Source organism: Dipteris shenzhenensis, chromosome 15, assembly GCF_047967505.1.
Source record: "Dipteris shenzhenensis isolate YYH24624 ecotype China chromosome 15, Dip_SZ_1.0, whole genome shotgun sequence".
NCBI lineage: Eukaryota > Viridiplantae > Streptophyta > Polypodiopsida > Gleicheniales > Dipteridaceae > Dipteris > Dipteris shenzhenensis.
The window spans coordinates 2,098,614-2,121,561 of NC_141610.1; the positions used below are offsets into that span (position 1 = coordinate 2,098,614).

The 22,948-nt window shown below is 45.7% G+C and overlaps 1 protein-coding gene across 3 annotated transcripts in view; it reads left to right on the forward strand.

Moving 5' to 3' along the window:
- The window catches only part of LOC147893202 (GPI transamidase component Gpi16 subunit family protein), a 52,475-nt gene extending 41,158 nt beyond the window's left edge, over positions 1 to 11,317 (forward strand). For all 3 annotated transcript variants that reach the window (XM_087385751.1, XM_087385750.1, XM_087385749.1), the window contains exons 5-6: positions 9,874 to 10,054; positions 10,253 to 11,317. In XM_087385751.1, coding sequence (XP_087241877.1) covers positions 9,874 to 10,054; positions 10,253 to 10,416 — 345 coding nt within the window. In that variant the 3' untranslated portion in view covers positions 10,417 to 11,317. The remainder of the gene's footprint in view (positions 1 to 9,873; positions 10,055 to 10,252) is intronic.
- Positions 11,318 to 22,948: the final 11,631 nt, after the last annotated feature.

Consider the following 22,948-nt stretch of genomic DNA (forward strand, 5'->3'; position numbering starts at 1 on the left):
CTGAGGGGCTTTTGCTCCTGGTTGGACCTGCTTAGGCTTTCCCCCATTCAGCATCTTGATTCTGAGCCAAGGTAAGCGCACGCTCGTAAGTGAGCGGATCGAAATTCTGGACAGAGAATTGAATTTTAGAGTCCAACCCCCTAATGAACTGCTTGAGCGTATTGGTCTTGGACACACCTAACTGCTGGGCTAGGGTAATCACCTTATTACTATAGGTTGATACCGGTAGACCATTCTGGGCTAGATGAGAAAACTCATCTTCCAGATTCAGCAAGTACCGAGGCGGAAGAAACCGAGCTTTGAGGTCGGTCACAAATGTATCCCACTTAAGACTAGTGGCTGTGTGGTCAGATTCATACAAGTTTTAGACCGATCCTACCACCAGGTCACTGCTTCACCGGTCAGATGAGAGGCGGCTAGGTGGACTTTGTCTTGTTCGTCCTGAATACGAGCTAACGGAAAATGATGAATAAACTGCAAAATGGTTGAGTGGCCGCACTTACTGTCGTATTTTGTGAAATTCGAAGTGGACCGGGTGAGTAGAGTAACCTTTGGTGCGGTCGAACCCGAGGAGGAAGTAGTGCTCTTGCTAGTGTGCATAATAGCTAACATCTATTTGTGCTGGAGCAACATGGCTTCCCGGTCGAGTCGGTGCTACTTCTCAGCTTGGGCCATCTGGTCACGCCGAAGTGCCACCTCTTGTTTGCGCTCCTCACGCATCAGCAAGAGCAGTTTTTCGCATTCTGAGAGTCCCTTTCCTTCTTCAGGTTTGTCCTCCTCTGTAGTTTTTTTTCTTGGAGTTGTTTATGCGTTTTCTCCAGCTGCTCGTCTTATTCACCGAATTGCCATGAAGTTCTTCAAGCTGGGCAAGGAGGGGTTTGTTCTGATGCATGAGCTTTTCTAACACCGCTTGAGTGCTTGGTAGAAGCATACTTTTTTTTCTTCCTCGTAGTCAAAGCTCTGCTCTTCTTCTCTTTGCTACTCCATGATGCCGGTGTGTGTATCCTTTCTAGATCTCAACAAGACCATGCACTCGCGACAGACCGAAGCTCTAATAGCAATATAATGGTGAATGATCGTGTAATGCGCAACAAGACCTTCTTTAAACCTTTGTGCGAGGCGTATGCGTATGCACCATGAGAATGAGAGAGAGAGAGAGAGAGAGAGAGAGAGTAGGGTTAGAGAGAGAATGTAGATGACACCAGATTTGGTCCCTGTACCCATTGAGGGCCCCCCTCCCCAAATGGGGAAGAATTTACTTTATACTTGGAGAACTGCATAAGAATACAATTGACTCTCCTTCAGAGAGCTCGGGAGGCAACTTTGAGGATGACCCTTCGATATGGATAGCTGCCCCATAAATGCCTGAGAAGCAACCCAAATTTCGACCAAGACCATGCTGCCCACATGGAAGATGTGGACCACTATGCAAGGCTATTGAAGAGGCTTGTGCTGTCCCCGGGCATACAGCGGAGCTGCGTGAGTGAGAGAGATGAAGGGGAGACGGAATTCTGAGCTATGGAGCTCGAGAGATCTATATGAAAGATGAGAAAGATGGAGCTAAAGAGAGCTGTGAAAGAACTGAGAAAAGAGCTGAAAATTGTAAAGAAAGCGGCTGAAATATGAACCCCAAACCTCAACTCTGAGCCGGGCTATGGTGCTGCATGGACACCTTCCTGGATCACCCTTAGGGACTGCTGAGCTGATTGCTGTCTTGCAGGGGATGTTTGGAAGGGATGAGGGCTGCACTAGGCTGGAGAACTGGAGGCTTTTGCTGGGGAGCTGGATGAGAAATGAGGCCAGCACGCCCCCCTTTAAATAGGGGTCTGTGGGGCTGGTAGGGAGTGAGCCAACCAGCGTGAAATAGGCCGACCAGCCAGTCAGCTGGTTGGCTGGCTGGATGGGCTCACTTCCCAAGCCTTTTGCTGCCTAGCGAGGGGCATAGGGCAGCCTGTAAAGGCAGCCCTTCCCCAGCCCATTCTCCATTGATGGGGAGCTCACTTGGTCCAGCCCTTTTGGGGCCCTTCTGGGCTCCTAACCTAGGCTAAGACCTAGACCTGTATAGAACCCTAAGACGGAAACATAAACCAACCGTTCTCCAGTGGGTACTAGTGAACAAGGACTTTATTTCTACCTTGACCTAAGGCTGAGGGACTGACCTATGTAGATCGTGCCTGACTGTCCCTGAACAAGGGCTCACAATGGGGTCACGGCATACAACAAAATATCCTATCATAGGAACTATTTGCACTTTGTCGATGAAGTCAGTTGTCACCTTGCTCCTTAGGGGTGCATGTGACAGTATTTCATGAACAATATAGGGATGAAAGGTGCAGATGCAAACTAAAGACCTAGTATGGATCAAAGATTTTTTGGTAGGCAAGTTGGAGAGGTGCACTAATCAAGTTCTTGACAGTCTAAAGAGAAGAGGAGAGAGGCCATCCTTGCTTGTAGATTTTTGCATTGGAAGCGAACTTTACACCTCAAGAACGTCGGTGTTTGTGAATGGGTCCTCTGATCGACTCATCACGGTCTCCAAGACCAAGCCAACATGTGGCCTCTATCTTAGGGGTATGCTCACTGCTCTAAATAACTGGGTTATAGTTGAAGGTGCTCAATTCTAGGACCTTCTCCTAGTGAACACGTCTCCTTGTTGCCAAGGCCTTGAAGCTATGTCTGTGTTGGTCTATGCCTCGTGGTCTAGAAAATTGCATGACACCCTATGAGCTCTCCTTAGTTAAATACCTTAGGCCCCATAGATTGGCCAATTGGAAATGCACACCCTCCCATTTCGACCCATTGTTGGAGATCAAATCTTGGGACGATGCTGTGAAAGTATTGCACGTGTGGAAGCATGCGAAGAGAGAGAGAGAGAGAGAGAGAGAGAGAGAGAGGGGGGGGGGGATGGAGGGAAGGAGAATTGATAGGAGATTAGGCAATAGTAATTGTATATATCTGGAATACCACCTCAGCCAAGGGAGGCAAGTAGGGAGTGAGGATCCACGCGACCACGTACAAGTGTGAGAGGGGGACCTATATATAGGCCCCATTCTAGTCTGGTTGGCCCACTCTTGCTAGCCCACTGGCCGACCAAGTGGTTGGCATGGCCTGAGCACGAAGTCGGGCTGACTCACCTGAAACAGGGTTGGGTTGTCCCAACTAGGCAAGTTAGGTGACCCGACTTGGTTGGATGCCCAAACTGGGCCCCAACCCTACCCTAACTATGGGCTTGACTGCTCTTTACCAGCTAGCCTCAAACAGGCCACCACTCCCCTAACCTTGGCAAATATGCCCTGGTATCTAGCCCCCCAAGCTTACTCGAGGAAGAAAGTTTTACAGACTCCTCTCAGGGGCAGGTAGACCCACAAAGCAAGCCCTCTCACATGAGATGCCATAAACTCTTAACGCCCTCTTTGCAGCTCATGGTGTACAAATGACGTGAAGAAGCAAGCTGATGAAGATGCAACCATGGACCCTCGAGTACTGCCAATACTAGATTCACCTAAGAGAGTAATTGATAGCCTAGATCCTCGAAACATAATGCCACCTCGAAATACGAAGAGATTTTCTCGGCTTTGATCTGCCATACTAGTGTGCACTGAGTTCCAAATGGAGAATGATGATCTATGGAACAAGCTATGCCCAATATCCTATGGAATAGATCATGTCCAGGGACCTCGAACAATGAACTCCGTAACACACCATGTCCATAGCCTCTGCTACGACGTAAAGCTATGAACCTCGAACATATTTGGTCCATAGTGTGCCTGTTAGAGTTTCAAATGAAAGGAGCTGCAATCATTCACCCACAAACATGTGAGGGAAGTTGTTCCTTACTATCAGAAAGTGTGTGCCTTGAGCAATTGGTCTGAAGATGAATCTGACTTCGTGTTGTCGGCCTAAGACTTGTTCTTGTTCTTGGACCGACAATTCTTGGCCAAATGCCCTCTCTTCCCACACGCATAGCACCTCTGCCTTCCCTTCTATACTATTGAGGATGCCTCACCACCATCAAGAGACTTCTTCAGGTTACCCTGAGATAGGAGGACCGATTCCTCCTCTAAAGAAAGGAGCACGGGCCATCGAAATCCAGCGGACTTGTCATGACCTAGCACCACAGCACTCGAGCAACCATCTCATACTCTGGTGGGAGCCTGTTGAGGATCTGAGCAGCCAAGTGAGTAAAATGATAATGAAGCACCCATTGCCAGAAGCTGGTTATGGATGAGCTTCACCTGCATTAGGAATGGCTGCATAAGGCTACCTTTAGGAAATTCAAGACTGTAGAGTTGCCCTTACAAAGTGACAGTCCTCATGGATGAATCCTTGGCATAGAGGTCCTCCAGTTTGGACCACACCTCCAAAGCACTTGTCAAGGTCTGCATTGCTGGAGGACCTCTTTCTAAATGGTCCGTACCATCGCAGAATGCGCCTTGGAATCACGCTTCTCCCAATCCTGTAACGCTTCAAGAAAATTATCTCGATGGTCTGCATCCTAATGGATCAAGCTCCTGGATGATCGGACTTTCTCTTGAATCCCTGGACGATCTCCGAAAAGCCCTTGTGGATGAACCAAAGTTTCATGTTCAGCTTCCAATGGGCATAATTGATGCCTCTGAGCTTGTCTCCTTACTCATACATGGGGGTCCCATGGAACCACTCTAACCTCACACACCTCTGCTGATCCTTGAAGAAAATGACCTCTGGCCAGAGAAGAAGAGAGGGAAGGCTGGATGGGGGGGTGGGAAAGAGGAAGAGGCTGCCTTGCTGCCATCTCCAACAAAATGCCGACCCCTATGCTATCCATGCCTTTGGCAGGCTGCTCCAAACAGCCTCCTTTGACATTTGCCTCAAATTGCCTTGTAATTGGAGTCGAAAGACATAGCCAAGTGCCATAGTAGCTCTCCTAATTGACACAAGATTAGCAATAGCAACTGTATATTGTTCGAATAGGGTTGTGCACCTCCCCATTTGTAGCCCAGCCCCCAACTTAGGAGAGAATTGGGGGAAGGGGGGTTGTATACCGAGGTTTGAGGGACTGCCACATGTGCAGCATAGTGGCTGCCATGTGGGCAGCATCCAGACACGGAAAAGCAGAAAGAGGGGGCTGCCACATGGCCATGTGAGCAGCATAACAAAGAAGCAATTACCTGGCAGTTGGAGGCCACCATGGTGGGCAGAACTGGTACGGAAGTGCCTCGTGGCTGTCCACGATTGGAGAGGACAGATCTGCAGAGAGTTTACAGGCAGGAAAGGCCGCGGTGAGGTGGCAATGATGCCAGCAGCTGTACGGAGGCTGTCAGCAGTCTGTATGGAGCTGTCTGGACAGGCTTGAGGGGACACCTTGTTTGGAGTGATTTTGGGCCTGATATGGGGCGAGGAACAGGTCAGGTTTGGGCAGGCCTGCCTTGGGCCAGTGGCAGCCTGCCACGTGGCCGGGCAGGGCCAGCCAACCCTCTACAAATGTGTCCCTGCCAGGGGGGGATCTACAGACAATCAAGTCGTGTGGGAGGGGTTATTGTGGTCGGCAAAATCCCCCCTACCAGGTCGGTTTTGTGGAGGGTCTTCCAGCCCTATATAAGGGGGCCATTGGGTCCTCGTCATTCATCCACCAGAGCAGCAGTTAGCCCTGTAGATTGGAGCAGCAGATCAGTGGCAATAGGGTCCACTTCAGGAGGTCTAGAGCAGGCTGAAGAGCTGCTGACAAAGAGCTTGGTAGGGCTGCACACCTAGGCTGACATTGAGGGCAGCAAGGTGCAGGGATTGGCACACGGTGACTAAGTCTACAGAAGGTCAGGGAGGACGATGCGGGTTAGGGAGCTAGAGGTGCCAAGGTGATAGTAGTACAAGTTTTGATAAGGTCAGAGGAGCACGCTCTTTTGTATTGTGTCCATTTAAGGACGGAATTATATCTTTTGTTGGTACTATATCTCTCTTGGTTCACAGTCTATTTACTGGCTTGCGCGTGCACACACACGGTTGTGAAGTACACATAAGTAAAGAAGTTTTGGATTCCGTAGTTAAACACTTCTGCGTGTAATTCTTGTTATGCTCTATCAGTCTACTGCTATGGGATACGCTCTGTATAGGTTCATTTCTAACATATATATTCTGGAATACAACATCAGCCAAGGGAGGTAAGTGGGGAGTGAGCATCCAAGTGACCACTTACAAGTCTGAGAGGAGGGATCTATATACAGGCCCTGTTCTAGTCTGGTTGGCCCTGCTATTGCTAGCCCACTAGCCGACCAAGTGGTTGGCCTGGTCTGACCACCAAGTTGGGCTGACCCGAATTAAACAGGGTTGGGTTAGGTCGGGGTGTCACGACCAGGCAGGTCGAGTGACCTGATTTGGTTGGGTGCCCAAACTGGGCCCCAACCCTGCTCTAACTATGGGTTTGACTGGCCTATATCAGCCAGCCTCAAACATGCCACCAACCAACCTTTAATCTGTCCTAACCTGGCAAAGATGCCCTGGTATCTGGCCCCCAAGCTCACGGGAGGAGGAAATTTCTACCTACTACTCTCTGTGAGCGGGTGCACCCACAAAGAAGCCCTCTCTCACCACACATGAGATGCGATGAACTCTAACATATGCCTAGGAAGAAAGTGCTCAGTCCTATGGATTTCTGTCATCGAGTATATATGCTTTTTGAAGCATGAGAATGTCCATCAGGCTGCCAACATTGGCCTTATGGAGCTTGTGTCTAATTTTCAATCTCTTTGTTTGTTCACATTCCAAGTGGCTATTGTCCAACTCATGGGGAGGAAGGTGGGTGGCGAACAAGGTCTTTTGGAGCTCAAGGCCTGTTCACACTTTTTCAATATAATAGCCTTTGATGGGTTTTGGAGGGTGAGTAACATGCACTGATGGCTCCACTCCTACTATATAGGCTCTTTTTGTCAGGGTCCCCTAGTTCAATGGCCAATACACGGCACCCCACAACTGCAAATCTTCAATGGCCAATACACGGCACCCCACAACTGCAAATCTACATCCAGGCAGAATGCATATCAGAAACAAAGGAAAGCTCCATGCTTGGAAGACTAAACTTGTTGTCGTAGGACTCTTCGAAATTGTGCCAAATTGGGTACCTATCAGCAAGATTTCCCTATACTCCCTAGGAAGCCTTTGAAATCGCAAGGTGGCCGCAACTCGAGGCACACAATGCTTGGTCTCGATGTCCTCCACAGTGAAACCATGGCACTATGGGATCACAAAAACCAGGTGGGAATCCAATTACTCATGGCTCCACTCAAGAAGAAACTGCATAGTTTCTGTCACATTGAACTAAAGCACAAATACCCCTACCCCCCCACCCCCTTTGCCCTCCTAGCTGTAGTCTCCAGCTAGAGCAAGGATTGCATGGACGTTATACTATAGTTGAGGCAACATGGCCTTGGAAGGGTCAGTCGATATTCTCCTTTAGAGGATCGTCGTGTATAATATATTTATTGTGCTTCATGTATATTGGTCAAAGGAGTCAATGTCAAGGTCCTTGATGAGGGTGGTTTGGCACTGACTAGGTGGTTCCAAGGCTAGGAGCCCAAATGCACCTACTTAAGAAAAATGCCTAGGGGCAATTGGTTTAGAGGGGATCCCAAGAGAGGGGTTAAATGGTGCATTTAGAGAAGGCTCAAATTTGTGACATGTGGGAGGAACCATCTAGGGATCTGAGGGCTCTGGAAAAGCTGCATGAGGAAAAATGGATGTGTGAATTTTGAGAAGCAGCTTGACCAGGGATTTGGCTGGGTGGATAGACGTAGTGCCTATTTGTTTCTGTTTGGTTTTCCATTTGTGTCAGAGGAAGTGGTCTTGAACTGGTCATCTCGTAGGAGTGACACCAGCTATGCGACCCATGATTAATTCGTCGTATAATGCCCAGTTGGACTGCCTGCTGAACCTGCTGTTTGTGGTTGGTGGATAGGGCTATTTGGACGGCAGAGCGGGTGAAGGATGTTGCCGTAAGGGCTCTTTTGGACAGACCTACAGGTCCCTGCAAGAATAGGTTCTTGAGAGTGAAATGGGGTTCTGAGACTAACCCTTGTAAGAAAGGATGTGCAAAAAGTGGCACAAAAGTGAGGCTGAGAGAGCGTTAGCCTAGGACAAGTAGCTGGGTAAAAATGGGGTGGACCGTGGATGGGAGAGGAATTACGGAGGAGAGAGGAGGAAAGGAAGCCCACAGGCTGCCCAACGGACAGCCGGGGCTGAGAGGAGACAAAACCCAAGGAACAGGTAAATGCCTTGGCCTTAATGAGGTGGAAAAAGGAAAGCCCAAAGGCTGAGGGTGGAAAGAGTGGCAGGGTGCCATGAGCAGAATATGGGCTGTTTGCAGGTGGCAGGTGAAGAAGTTGTCATCACAAAGGAGGACGAAATCAGAAGCACATGGGCTTATGTACAAATAATTTTTCGAAGTCTGCATTTTCATCAGTGCGTATGAATGATTGAAATGTTAACTCGGAAAATAGAGATGGAGGTTGCTACCCTCCTGCAGTGGAAGAATATAGTCCAGGAATCACACAATGCTAACTCAAATCACACTTACTCTTGTGCACACAGAATATAGGGACACTTCAAATGATGTACAGCCATGAGGACAATCTATTGATATAGAAACCAAGTACAAAATCTGGTACAAAGTCTACGACCACTTGGAGCAGCATGTGTGGAACCACAAGCTGGCCCGGTATGCTGTACCCTCTGTTGTAGGAACTCTTCCTGTTCACTGCATGCCTCCAAAGGCTTCAATAGCTCCGAAGTTGAGTCCACTTATCCACTCTCCTTTGCACCTCAGTAGGCTCTTCTGGTGTGTAGATCTGCCCTACTCAGTTCTCGTGGAGGTGCAAGAATGCGACAATGCTGAACTGTCTGACAATGCTCCAAATGGGCCTGTGTGGCTGATCAGACTGATGCCTCAGCGGACCAGAACTCACAGACTGGGCCGACCCAGTCTGTGTATTTATGCCTCGTACTGGCCTGTCAGGTGACCAGTACCTGCCAGTACTGCCTATAAAGAGGTCGTACTCTCCTGTGGACTGCACGTTGTACCATGTGCCCGCTGCAGCCATCTGTATTTGCTGCTGCCGACTGGTCAGCAGCCTCTGAATGGCCCTATACTTTCTGTCCTGCAGCCATACAGCTGCTGTACTTATATGCTGCCCACTGCAGGGCCTGTTGCAGCCAGCTGTGCTGCTGTCTCTGCTGCCCACGTGGCAGCTCTCTTCTCTCTGAGATCTGCCCCTGTGGCAGTCTTCTCATCTGCCCACGTTGCATCCCTCTGAGCCCTTATCCTACTGCAGGTTACCTTTCCCATATCCTCATTTGGAGGCTCACAGGTGGGGAGGTGACTCCTATATTCCAACCTGAAAGTCAAAGGTCTAGTTTCAAGGCATGTGCAATTTGTATTCCCATACCCCATAGGGGGAAGAAGAACCATGCAAAAGTACAAGAAAATTGTACGAAGAACTCTCACAGAGTACTTGTAGAACGATAACCAGATCATTTGTTCTGGCTAAACTAAGTTCATACATAAGATGAAATTTTGATGTTCTTTATTTTAACCGAATGCATAATTGTGGAGTTCCATTTCCTGCAGTGGCCTCTACAAATTTCACATGTTGGTTTTATTAACGATGCTAAACATGTTCTTACTGTTTTTCGCCCATATGTTTACCCTTCCAATTTTATTGTATAAAAAAGTGATTGCCCACTTAAAATATATGTACAGTTTATTGAAAGGTATGTGCTTGGCAAAGGCTCTGCATTGGTACTGGGGGGTTTTCCCCATTATATGGTTCTGCTACTCTGTTAGTCTGCTTGCTAGACATCCGGTCCAGAATCGTCTCCTGAGTCTTTATTGCAATCCCTGTGCAGAAAGAGAAGCCAGTGCAAGTTTATACAGAAGTGCTTTTGGTTCCTCTGGCTACTCCAGACTTCAGTATGCCATATAATGTTATAACCTTAACCTGCACTGTCCTGGCGTTATATTTTGGATCCTTGCTTAATATTTTACGGCGTCGAATCGGTGAGGAAGAAAGACTGGCAAATAGCGGAGGTAACACTAATATTTCAGATCTTTCTAGTACTTGCCAGTCTTTCTTAGTGTGACAAATAGCAGTGCCCTGTGACAAATAGCGGAGCAAAGTACTTGAAAGATAGCCTCAGATGTGCTTGCAGCAGCTGCAGTTTGAGATCACTCCAATGCTGTTTGAATTCTACAGGACCTTAAATTTGTCTTGAATCTTTTCTACAGGAGCTTCACCTTTACGCAAGCTGGAGCGTTTATTCTGCAAGATCGTTGGTCGGCGTGATGGAAGGAACATAGAGGCTTCTTCTTCCAAGGTTACACGGCTTTTCAAAATCCTTTTTGTTGTGATAGTTGCTGTGGTTGTAAATTACTTTCTCACAAAGAGGTAGTGAAAAAAACATCTCCATTAATTTGATCCTGCATCCATCCTTGGGTTCGTTTTGATTTCCTGAACAATGAACAGGGATCAGTACTCCTAAAAAGCACATATTTGTTTTGATCTTTCTGTTCTTGTTTAGAAAGAGATATTGACAGTATCTGCAATAGTTTCAAGTCAATGAGGCTATGCTTTGAGTGGTTTTGACCAAGGTCGCGAGTCTGCATCTGCAGAACTTTCCCTAGTAGTTCTGTAGAATGTCTTTCAGCCTTTGATTTGGAAAGTCTGAGGTATAGAAAATGATATGATGCGAAGCTCACCGACTTGTTGAAACGGGCACTCATCATTGGTGTTGCTGAAGATGCGAGACACTCATCAGTATGTCATGACTGTCTTAAAGTTTCTGGAGCCGAAATCTGTTAAGCAAAAAAATGCAGCTCTCAGAGCCACATGTGATGTATATCATGAACTACTACTGGAACATCACAAGAAGGTGAGTCAAGTGGGATTGTGAGTTGGGAGGGCAGATAGACAGGCCAAGCCTCCTGTGGTTTATTTCAATTTGGTTTGGCTTTTGGGTAAACTAAAAATATCGTTGTTTGTCTGCTGTTATTTTAATAGGTTTCCTTTTTAAAAGAAAAATATGGATAGGTATGTCCTATTTACTCAAAGTGGGGTACCGTCTTACCCGAAAGAAGACAACAGGGATACTTCTGATTATTTCATAGGCAAATTTTACATCAGGCATGAAGCATGATGAGAGCATCCTTGTCTAGAGCATAGTGTTTTTGAGGATTCTGGATTGAAACTTGTTGCTCCTTTTTCAACAACAGAATGAGCATTGTAATTGTCAAAGGGCACTGCTTTTCGCCTCTGCAGAAGTATTAAATATCACATCAATCCTTAAGCCAACTGAAAGCCATCTGAGAAGATAAAAGGAAACAGGGTACATACATAACCTGCAGTACACTTTAAATGTGAACTAAAGATTGTGAATAGACCCTGGCTCTTCAAAGTTTGCAATGTGAAATGTGGAAATTTGAACCTGATCTTCTTTCACTTAGGTCTGGAAGGTGAAGTTATACCCATGAAATGCTCAGAAAGTTTTCCAGTGATGAGTAAGGTAATGCTAGCATTAGAGCTTCAAGTTCATGAAGGAGACTATAGCTTTTGGACCCCTATTCAAAAGCTCACATCATTCAGGATTTTAAACTTGACGACTAGCAACCAGTACGATGCTTTGCTTATTTTTAAAAACCTCTACTATGACAATGAATTTTCTCGATGTACTCTGAGGTTCTGGTATTGAGCAAAAAATACTGTAATTTGTGGCAAAATTTGGTGGTGAAGAAGCAAAGCTTATGGCAGTGTACATGTACGAATGCCTTTGGAGTTGCTACAATCTGCATTAACATATGGAGTGAAAACATCCGAACCCATGCAGCACTGTTACAAAACCAGAGCATTACCTGTTAGTTTGAACTATTATCATACCATAAGTCACGTCTCTTAGTCCTTTTGTGGATGCCATACTTTCCCTTAGCTGCTTTTGCGGTGATACACTATAACTTAGTATACATCTTAAGGTGATCCTCTACGAAGTCAAGTGTCGATGCAAACTAAAATATACGTTCCCATATGTTGGCAAGGTGACCCATCTCTGTGGTAGCCATAGTTACTTAGAGCAATGGGAATTCAATTCCTTTTGGAACAGGAATGGGAACACAAAGGGAATGAAAATGGGATCAAACTGCCACAGCATCATACATGTCATCATACACATACACCATTTTAGAGAAACACGTAATTACACAACTACACATTTACTTTTAGATTACTATGGCTCCTATGTCATGCAAAACATGCAAATTCTTGTTAATAAGTCATGTGAGGGCAAGAGGGATGCGAGGGAAGGTGAAGAAGAGGTTAATTTGGGGAGAGAGAGAGAGAGAGAGAGAGAGAGAAGAGTGAGACTTGGGGAGACGGAAGGGGCTATGAGATTGTGAAAAAACTTGATATAAATTTAGCTAGAGTGGTGGAGCTACTAACTGAGCATCCACACCCATACAAAAATGTATCATACATAGTCATGTCAAGCAATAATAGTAATCATCTACAGCAAAACCATCCTCCACTACTATCATAAGACAATGAAGTGTGCTCCAGGACAATGTGGCCCCTCCCCTCGTCAAGAGTGAGGGAGCGATGCATGAAATCAGATATGGAGTGTTGGTTGTCCCTAGTGAGTGTAACCCTACGTTGTCTCCTGGTCATAACTATGTGTTTGACGAGGGCGATCGTCACACCTGTCGATCTGGCTCGTACTTTGAACATGGAGGGAATGTCCCCAATTGTTATCTGTGCATAAACCCTCTGTCTGAGCTGTCATGTCATTGGCTGTTGGTCACAATAATGTCTGAGACCTGTAGAGCGGGCATTCGTGTGATCCGGTTGAAAGAACTCAGTGATCATGCGAGGATCATGCTTTGAGATGAGTTCAATTGGGTCTGCTCCTCATGTCTGAGAGATTGGAGTAGGTGCTCATTATGCGTAACCGACTCATGAATGAGTGCAGTTAAGCATATTTGATTTGGATAAGAGAGAAATCGGGATAACACCTCAGAACTATCTTTGAATAGGCAATAGAATCGCCCCTTGATCTCATAGTAAACAAGGCATCCGAAGATGAAATGTTCCTCTGACTCAACCTCCTGTACGCTACATGGAGTACAAAAGCATCCCTCCCTAGGTAGACCCTTTGCTTGGCCACTATTAATGCGAAGCCTATGTGAAGAGGCCCGAAGCTTTCCAATGGAGATCCTCAATGAATGGGGTAAGTAAACCCATGTATACCTTGGTAGGTTGATAAACCTCTCAATCTGTGCCTCAACAACGGGTGTGCTTCTTGGGACTAGATGGATAGAGGTAAACTCCTCCCTGAGCTATGAAATATCATGTCTGAGTCTCTAGATAAGGCGGCCAGCTTGCTCTCTAATACAATGGGCCTGCTCTTATACAACACGAGCCAGGTCCGGAGTATATCAAGCTTGCTTTTGTGCATAGGGAGTCAGCTCCGCCTCACGTGCTCGTAAACTATGTACCTCTGTGAATAAGGCCTCCCCTCCCATGTGTTTGGTGGGTCAGCTAGTTCATGTCCTAGTTGAAATTGAAAGGGCCGAGGTACAACGGTAGGAGGGTGCGGCAAGATGGTGGACGGTGATCGAGCGAGTTAAGTGAGAAAGGCAAATGGTTGAGATATGGATGAGAAGAGACCAGTGGGGTATGAGAGAGCTAAGTGAGGCATGGATGGTGTAATCCTAGTGGGATGTGGAAGAGATGGTTGACTGAGAGGAAGTGGTGAAAGAAAGTTCGAGTAATGTGGGATTGTGTGTATCGCCTATGGTGAAGGTGACTTTATTAATGAGTTATATAAAGAGGTCGAAGACAGACCCCCCTGTCATGGATGTAGGTGTAACTCTAGCAGTAGGTGTAACCCCAGATGTAGGTGTGACTGTAGCAGTGGGTATAAGTCCAGATGTGATAGTGGCTGAAGTAGACCTTGTTAGTGTGGTTGAAGCTAACCCTATCAATGTGGCTATAGCTGGGGCTGAAATGGATCCCATAAGTGAAGATGTAGATGTGATTGTGGCTAAAACTGAGGCTGTAATAACCCTAGTCGATGCGGATGTTGAAGTGACTGTCTTGTGGACCGCCCTACTATCCACTTCGATTGAAGCGCTTGTTGACATCTTTGAGTTTAAGCTGCACTTGTTGAGGTTTGTCTTCCTTCTTAGGCTTTTCTTTGTCACTATCCCTCTCCCTTTCGCCTTTTCCCATTGCAACTACTAACTCTTGATCTTTGTCTTTTTGCAAGTGAAAGAAAGGGGCCCTTATGTGGGCCAGGTCATAGAGCAGTCCCATTGTGGGGTGGGAAGGTTGTCGGTGGTGGAGGAGGTGGAAAGGCTGTCGATGGTGAAGGGGGGCTGCAAGCAGAGGGGCTACAAGAGCTTGTATTGACGTGGCGACGGGGGTTGCATTGACGTGGGGCGAGGAGCTGCACTGATGTGACGAGTGTTGCGCTAACGTGACGGGGATAGGGCTATGCTGACATGGTGATGTTGATGTGGCATTGCATTGATGTGGCAAGGGTAGGGCACGCTCATGTGGTGGGGGGGTAGGGCTGTGCTAACAAGGGGGGGAGCTTCACTGAGCGCTAATGTGGCAGGGGATGCGTTGATGTGGTGTGAGTATAGAGAGTAGTGTACGGAGCGTAGAGCCGGAATGGTAGCGTAGGTGAGGCGGAGGAGGAGCATAGGCTAGCGTGGGTGAGGTGCGGGGAGCGTAGGCTAACGTAGGTGAGGCGGGGGGGCAACATAGGTGAACAAAAAGGCTAATGGAGAGAGCAACGTAGGTGAGCGGGGGGGAGGGCAGATGAGTGGAGAGGTTAGCGAGAAGGCAATGTAGGCTAGCGGGGGGCAGTGTATGTGAGTGGAGAGACTAGCAGAGAACTAGAGTAGGTGAGTGGAAGCGCAACGTAGGTGATGCAAAGAGGTAGAGGGTAGATGAGTGGAGAGGTTAGCGAGAAGGCAATGTAGGCTAGCTGGGGGCAGTGTCTGTGAGTGGAGAGACTAGCAGAGAAGTAGAGTAGGTGAGTGGAGGCGCAACGTAGGTGAGGCAAAGAGGTAGCGTATGTAGGAATCGGAATTGGGGGGGAGAGAGAGAGAGAGAGAGAGAGAGAGAGAGAGAGAGAGATGTTTACGTCCGCGGAAAAGCCTCATGGGCCTATGGGACAAAGTGCGAAAAACACCAAAATGGAATGAGAGAGAGAGAGAGAGAGAGAGAGAGAGAGAGAGAGAGAGAGAGAGAGATGTTTATGTCCACAGAAAAGCCTCACAGGCCTATGGGACAAAGTGCGAAAAACACCAAAAGGGAAAGAATACTTATATATGCCACAAGGGGCTGGAGCAAAGGGCACGTTGAAGCCCTTGCTGAGTACTGTGCTAAAATGAAGAGCTCGATAGCTCAAGCAAAATCAATTACAAAACATATCGTATCATATCATATCATGTCATGTCATTCCATGTCATGTATTGTCTGAAAGTAGGGAACTGGGATTAGAACTCAAAATCCAAAATCCGGTAAGTAGCAAAAATGTCTCATCTGCGTCTGTCTGGCCATCTCACACTATGATGGCGGAGAGGGACATGGCCTCCTCGATTTTTGAACCCGCCAAGCTATGTTCAGAGTGACCCCTCATCTCGCGCGGTATCCTTTGAGGAAAGTTGTGATAGGTCTGAGCGTGCTCTGGTCGCTCTCCGTGTCACGGGTCGCCTCTGCAGTTCTCTCTCGACAATCCATACTGCTCGCATATCAGCTAGCTTCTCCTCCTCCACCCCACTGTGTTTTGGAGCTGACTCAAATGCATAGAAATATGTGATGACTGATCGAGTCAGCCTTTGTATCGTGTGGTCTAGTCCCCTCCTGCTGCTTCTTGAAATGTTGTAGCAGGGTCTCCCTATGTTGGCGCATAGCCCAATGCATACCTAGTCATGGAATTGAATGAGTTGCAACAGTGGGCCAAACCGACTCCCATCCTGATAGAGACAGTGGTATCGCCCTCGAATCACGTAGTAGGCTAGCATACACAAAGAAAGTGCTCCTGTGTCTCAATCTCTCCTAGCGTGCATAGCACATGCAAATCTGCTGCTCTCTGGGTATATGTGCTTCTCTCCTTGTCTCAACCTCAGCTGATGGGATGAAACCTGCATCTGCCCAATGGCGATCCTCAATGCATGCGAGACTCCTCTATCCTTTAGATACTGGGGTCTGATGACGAATCCCACCTCCGAGACTCTCAAGAAATGGTCACAGTAGAACTGGGTCTTGGTAGGGAGTTGTTGATCTCCCCCCCCCAAGCCCGAGATGTGTGGAGCTAGAGGAGGTCTAATTGTATGGTATGGTTAATGTCATCTCATGGGATCGACTTAGGGGGTGCATCCGTACTGTACTGAAAGGGAGGGAGCATGTTCATCTGAATCCCATGTCTCGCAAACCATGTGGATATACATGCATACCATGTGTCCGCCCCGCTCTCAGCTAATTGCATGGATGACTCCAGAGCTAGCCTTGATAGTCTCCAGGGGACGAGCATTTTCTGAGCGAAATCTTCCAAGCGAAGGAAAAAAAAAGCTTCCAACTATGCAAAAATATGGCAAAAATGTATCGGAAGAAAACATAGTTTCACTTGGAAATATGCAAAGTATTATATCAATGCCTATTTTATACACGAATATTTACGTGAATCTTTGGGAATGGTGAGAACATAATGGGATGGCTCTTGAAGAAACCCACATGTAGAGTAGACTTCTCTATGAAAATTCCTTTATGATCCTTCTTACAACTTTTACCTAATAGGAGGTGACATTGAAAAACCTCTCTCAACCTATCTTCATGAAAGGGTTTTTCCAAAGAAAACTTATTGAAGCAAACCATCAAGGTAGTTTCGCCAGCGAAACCCCTTCGAAGTAGGTCTTCCAAGGTAGTTTCGTTGGCGAAACTACCTTCGACAGCACTTTTAAAAGTGACATAACTTTCACATCCAATGTCCAAGTATAGTTATTCAACCACTCAAATTGATCGGAAAACCCCATTTAAGCACATCAATGGGGTTATATTTTAGAAAATTTTGCATATATAGTATTAAACATTACATGTATTTTATGAGAGTGATATAGAAGCCCAAGTTAATACTTATTTATAGTAATTTAAACTTCTTTAGAAAGATGTCCATAAATATCTTGTTATTTATGCTATAAAAACAATAGAAAGATATTGCCATATGATATAAAAGTGTTTAATAAGTAATTATATATGTATAATATTATTACATTGAGAGTGATTATGAGGGATCTTTCTTAAAGGAGTTATTTTTCAACACTTTTTTAAGGTGATAACAGGGGTACAAAAGAATGTCTATGAATAAGAAAATTTATGTTATGTAAAAATGAATGAGTGACTAGTCTATATATTTTTATGATAAAGGGATCTAGTTTCTAGTAAAATAAAAGTGTAAAAACCATGTTTCCTAAAGAAATACAATTTTTTAAATCTCTTGAAAAACACGCTTGGATAAACCTGCTCATAGGTTTTTGCTCATAAAATGGACGCATCCATAGTCTCCATTGGGGTAAGTCGTAGTCTGTATGAATGAATGTCACTATCTGGAAGATGGCATCAATCTGTAATGGTGTCATCGAAAACCCTGTTTGGACTATCTTATGCGGGACTCAGGGCTTGCTCTGAATCATCCTAGATCCCATAGTCACATGTAGGCGCTTGAATCTCCTCCACTTTGCTATCGGTAGGTCACAACCCTAGAAGGGTGCTACATACATGGCAGTGGATTGCACTAGCGTATCGAAGAGCTAGCACTTCGTCGGTGAATCCTGAAAGTGTGCCTGGAAGCAGTCTCTCCACAATAGGGCTAGAGCACCTCACCCTATGTGAGTCGTGCATGGGTTACATGTGTCATAGTGAAAGTGAAGACTGCTCCTAGATAGGTGTAGGACTACACTATCTCCACTAGCTCGTCTCGATAAGTGAAGCTCAGTCGACGGAGCACTGCATGTGAGGTGTTGAAGACCATAACCTTGGTAGTCCCAAGGTTGACTGCTGTCAGGTCTCTCTCTCTCTATAGAACACGTCTAAGGCCTCCAAATGTCTCTGCCGCCCCTCCGCTAAGGATGAGATAAGGATTATGTCATTGAGGTATAGCAATATCTCTATCATGAGATCGGCCAGTAGTGATCCTTCGCCTCCCAGGCGGTCTATGAAGGAAGTGATCCCGTGAATGTAAAGCCCAAAGAGGGTCGGTGAGAGGGGGTAGCCCTGCTTCACTCTAATCGTACTCTCAACTCAATTCGATAGGCTACCTGGAGCACGAAATATGCCTCTAATTGACTCATCGTGGGACAGTGTCAAAAGCACGAAAAAAGTCTAGAAAGCATGGGTAGACCTTCTAGTGTATGGACCTCGTCTCCTCAATGATAGCCCTCAGAGTGAAAATGTGATCTAGGGTAGAGTGTTGTCTCCGGAATATTGCCTGCCCTTGTGCCCGTTGTCCTCGAGCCTCTGTGTGGCTCCTGAGCTCCCTCTCTAAAACTGATCCATAAATCTTAGCTAGACTATGGCCAATCATGAGGGTATGGTAGTTCCTCGTCTCCATAGGATCTCCTGCTTTGTGTATTGGTATAATAGTGGTAATGCACCAAGCATGTGGGACATTGTGGCACACAACCCGATTGAACATCTGTACTAGGACTGGAGCTAGGACCTCCTGTCCATGTGCAAAGTGCTTACTCCGTAGTCCCTCATGGTCCTGCACTCTCCAATTGTGTAATCTGCGAAGTGCAGCCTGCACATTTTGTGTGGTGAACAAGTGGCAAGTAGTGGGCCTAGGCATAGCAGACATATTCGGTGAGAGAGAGAGAGAGAGAGAGAGAGAGAGAGAGAGAGAGAGGCCCTACCTTTAGAAGATCAAGAGAGCCTATGAGACAAAGTGCAAAGTACAACTACGAGAGAGAGAGAGAGAGAGAGAGAGAGAGAGAGAGAGAGAGAAAGATATATTAACGTCCACACGAGGCCTCATGGGCCTTGGGACAAAGTACACAGAAAGCGAACTCATACAAGCCTCAGTGGGCTGAAGCAAAGGGCACGCTAGGACCCTTGCTGAGTACTAATCTATGCTAACAAAGTCATATTCATAGAAATAGTCAACTACAACTACATAGTGGGCCAGATCAATCAATCTATCTAGTATCAGGAACATAATGAAAAACAAGTCAGTCTTGGTGTTGGAACTCAAAAACAAGATCAGAAACCGAAACCTGATACAGTGATGGCTCTCTGGTGGGTTGCAAAGATGTCTCGTATCTGTCTGTCGAGCTGTCTCGTGCTACGGTGCGGGACACGATCTCCTCACTCTCTGGACCCTCTGGGCTATGTCCAAAGTGACCCCTTGTCTTTGTTGATCGCCCCTAAGGAAAGCTGTGATAAGTCACCTCAATAGAGTGTACTCTGGGGACTCTCTAGCGCGCATGTGGTCTCTGTGCCCCTCTCTCGAATGGTACTACGCCGGCTGCTCATCCACATTGCTCTCATGTCAGCTAGCTCCTCCTCCTCCACTCCATTGTGTTCGGGGGCTGACTCAAATGTATAGAAGTCTGCGACGTGTCGCTATGCCCAGTCATCCTCTATGTCTTGTGGTGGCCTGGCCATCCCCTGCTGCTCTCTGATCTGTCGCAAAAGTGTCTCTCTGTGCCGATGTAAGCAGAGGCAGACTCCGGGAAAAGAGTCCAATTATGCAATGACACCCATGTTTTGAGGCATCTCAGGTTTTATTATCACTAGCGATCATTGCCGTGGGGCCATGAGTTTTGGATATATCTTATGTAGATCACTCTACTTGCACTCTGAGCCGTGTGCGCTCATTTGTAGTTTGCATTGGGTTGCAGTGGATGCTTTACATGCCACTTGGATGCATTGTGATCCTTGTTGGATGCGTTGATACGCCTAGATTGCCTTGTGGGATGCTTTATTGATGATGGACGTTTAGCATAAAGATGCTATTTTATGCTGAGGGATAGCTTTGACATATTGCAGTGGATGCACATGTTGTGCTATGATCTCTTGGATAAGATTTTTTTGATGCATATGCTCATGGACAACATTTATGCTTGAGGCATTTTGGCACTTATTGGCATTGGGATTGCCATTGTTTTGCCATTGCAGTTGGCATTTTCTTTTGGGCCAGATCTGCTCATATGGATGAATAGTATATGCACATGAGTCAGATGCATTTTGATGCTTTGAGCCTTTAAGGTTTGGTGATATTACCTTCCATTTTGGCATACACATTTGGGTGCACCTGGTATTTGGTGTGATTTCTCTCTTGCAGGTGCTAGCATTTGGGATTTTGTTTCATTTGCATCATGGCATCCTCTTCCATGTTTAAAAAGGAGTTTTTCAGCATTAAACAGTTTGAGGGGACAAACTTTTCTTTGTGAAAAGAATAGATAAGGGATGTGCTTATTCAAAAGAAGCAGATTAAACCCTTGGCAGGGATTGAAACTAAGCCTACAGATATGTTTGATGATGATTAAAATGAGTTGGATGCATTAGCAAAGTCTATTATTAGAATTCATATTGTAGAGTCAGTTTATTTCACACTAGTAAATGAGTAGATTACGGAAGAAATATGGAAGAAATCATCTGCCACTTATAAGAAGGAAACTGCCTCTAATAAAGTTTACCTCATGATGAAGAGGTTGTTTGAGCTACAGATGTCTCCATTGCTTCTTACTTGAATGAATTCAATATTATTTTTAGCTAGCTTTAGGCTCAAAAGATGAATTTTGAAGCAGAGACTAAGGCAATATTCCTTTTATGTTCATTCCCATCCTCATGGGATACCTTTCGTATAGCTATCAGTAACTCTGCATCTGGTGGAGTAGTGAAGTTTGATGATTTTATGGTGGGTAGCTTGTTGCGGAGAAGATTAGATGGAAGTCTATGGATGGCAACAAGCAGGATGCAGCCTTAAATGTGCAAAGGGGCAGATCACAATTCAGGGAGAAGTCCCAAGAAAGAGGGAAGTCTCATAGTAAATCTACGGCACAAAACGTTAAGTGTTACCATTGTGGCAAGAAGGGCCACAGGAAAAATGATTGCTATGAGCTGAAAAGAGAGCAAAAGAATAAGAAAAAGAATGCAAATTGGGGTGCAAATAAGAAGGAAGAGAGTCCAAGGGAGGACAAAGGATCAAGGAGATCAATGTAGTCACTTATAATAGTAACAATAACATTCTCTTCATGTCTAGTCTACCTACAGACTTGCTTACAACTTTAAATGATGTATATTCCCATGATTGGAATTTGTATTCTGGTTCTTCATTCCATGATACTCCCCATAGGGAATGGTTCTCCACTTATAACAATGGAAAGACAGGTTGTGTGCATCTTGAAAATAACTATGCATGTGACATAGTGGGAACAAGTGACAAAGTTTTCTTTTGCAAATGGGTCTGAATTTGTTTTGAAAAATGTGAGACATGTGCCTAAGTTGACCAAGAGTCTCATTTCAGTAGGCCAGCTAGATGATGCTGGTTTTCAGACCACTTTTGGCTTTCAAAGTTGGAAAATTCAGAAGGGCTCTGTTTTGGCAACGGGTGCCAAGTGTGAAACATTCTATCCCTTACATGTATCAGGGGTGCCTGATCATGTTGTTGCAATAACCGAGAAGCCAAGTACTTCTTTGTGGCATTGTCGATTGGGGTACATATGCCAGAATGGAATGAAACTCTTATGCTGTTTAGGTTATGTACCGTATTTGAGTTTTTCTGACTTTGAATTTTGTGAGCATTGTGTCTATGGAAAGAAGAATAAATTAGCCCATAAAAGAAGGGAAAGAAAGAGCTTGAAAGGCTTGATTTGGTGCATTCAGACGAATGTGGTTCCATGCCTACACGGTCATTAGGCAGGGTTGAATACTATGTAACATTCATTGTTGGTGCAACTAGGAAAGTGAGGGCTTATGCTATAGCTCAGAAGAGTGATGTGTTCCAAGTATTTCAAAAATGGCTGGCTTTGGTTGAAAATTAGTCAAGTAGAATGCTTAAATGCCTATGGACTGATAATGGTCGAGAGTATCTCTCTCATGACTTTTAACATTTCTATGATGATACACCTGGGATCAAGAGTGAGCTCACATCCCCTCTTACTCCAGAGCATAATCCAATTGTAAAAAAGATGAACTGCACCATTCAAGAAAAATTGCAATGTATGTTTTCCAATGTAAGTCTTTCTGGTGGTTTTTGGGCTGAGACAATGAAAACTATAGTGGCATGTGATCACCTAGTTAGAGTTTGGATGGTGGTATTCTTGAAGTGGCAAGAAGCCCTCTTACTCTCATTTGCTTATATTTAGGTGTGAGGCATATGCACATGTGCTAAAAGAGCTTCAGAAGAAGCTAGATCCTAATTCTAGGAAATACATCTTTCTAGGTTAAGTTATAGTGAAAGTGGAGAGATGGGCTATCGTCTCTAGGATCCAAAAGCAAAGAAGATCATACGAAGCCATGATGTGGTATTCAATGAGGAGAAGATGCATAAGAAATCCATGAGGGATGTGGAAATGAGGAGAATCACTTTTCAGGATGTGAATCCACCCACATATGTTGATAGACAACAAGTTGTCCGTGCACCAAATGTGTAAGAAATGGTGCCACCAGGTACTCCCATAGGTACACAATCAAGGAAAGATGATGGATCATCTATTGGTGGAAATGATGAGCCAAATGTGACTGATATGCAGGTGGGACAGCAAGCTGAAATGCCCTTCAAAAGATCAGCTAGAGTGTCTAGACCATGTGAGAGATTTGTTCCAGGGGAAGATCATGTGATGCTTACTGATTGCGGGGAGCCTTCTTGCTACAGAGAGAAGCTGAAGGCAAGAAGAACTGAGAATAATTTATAGGCAAACGCAAGTGCA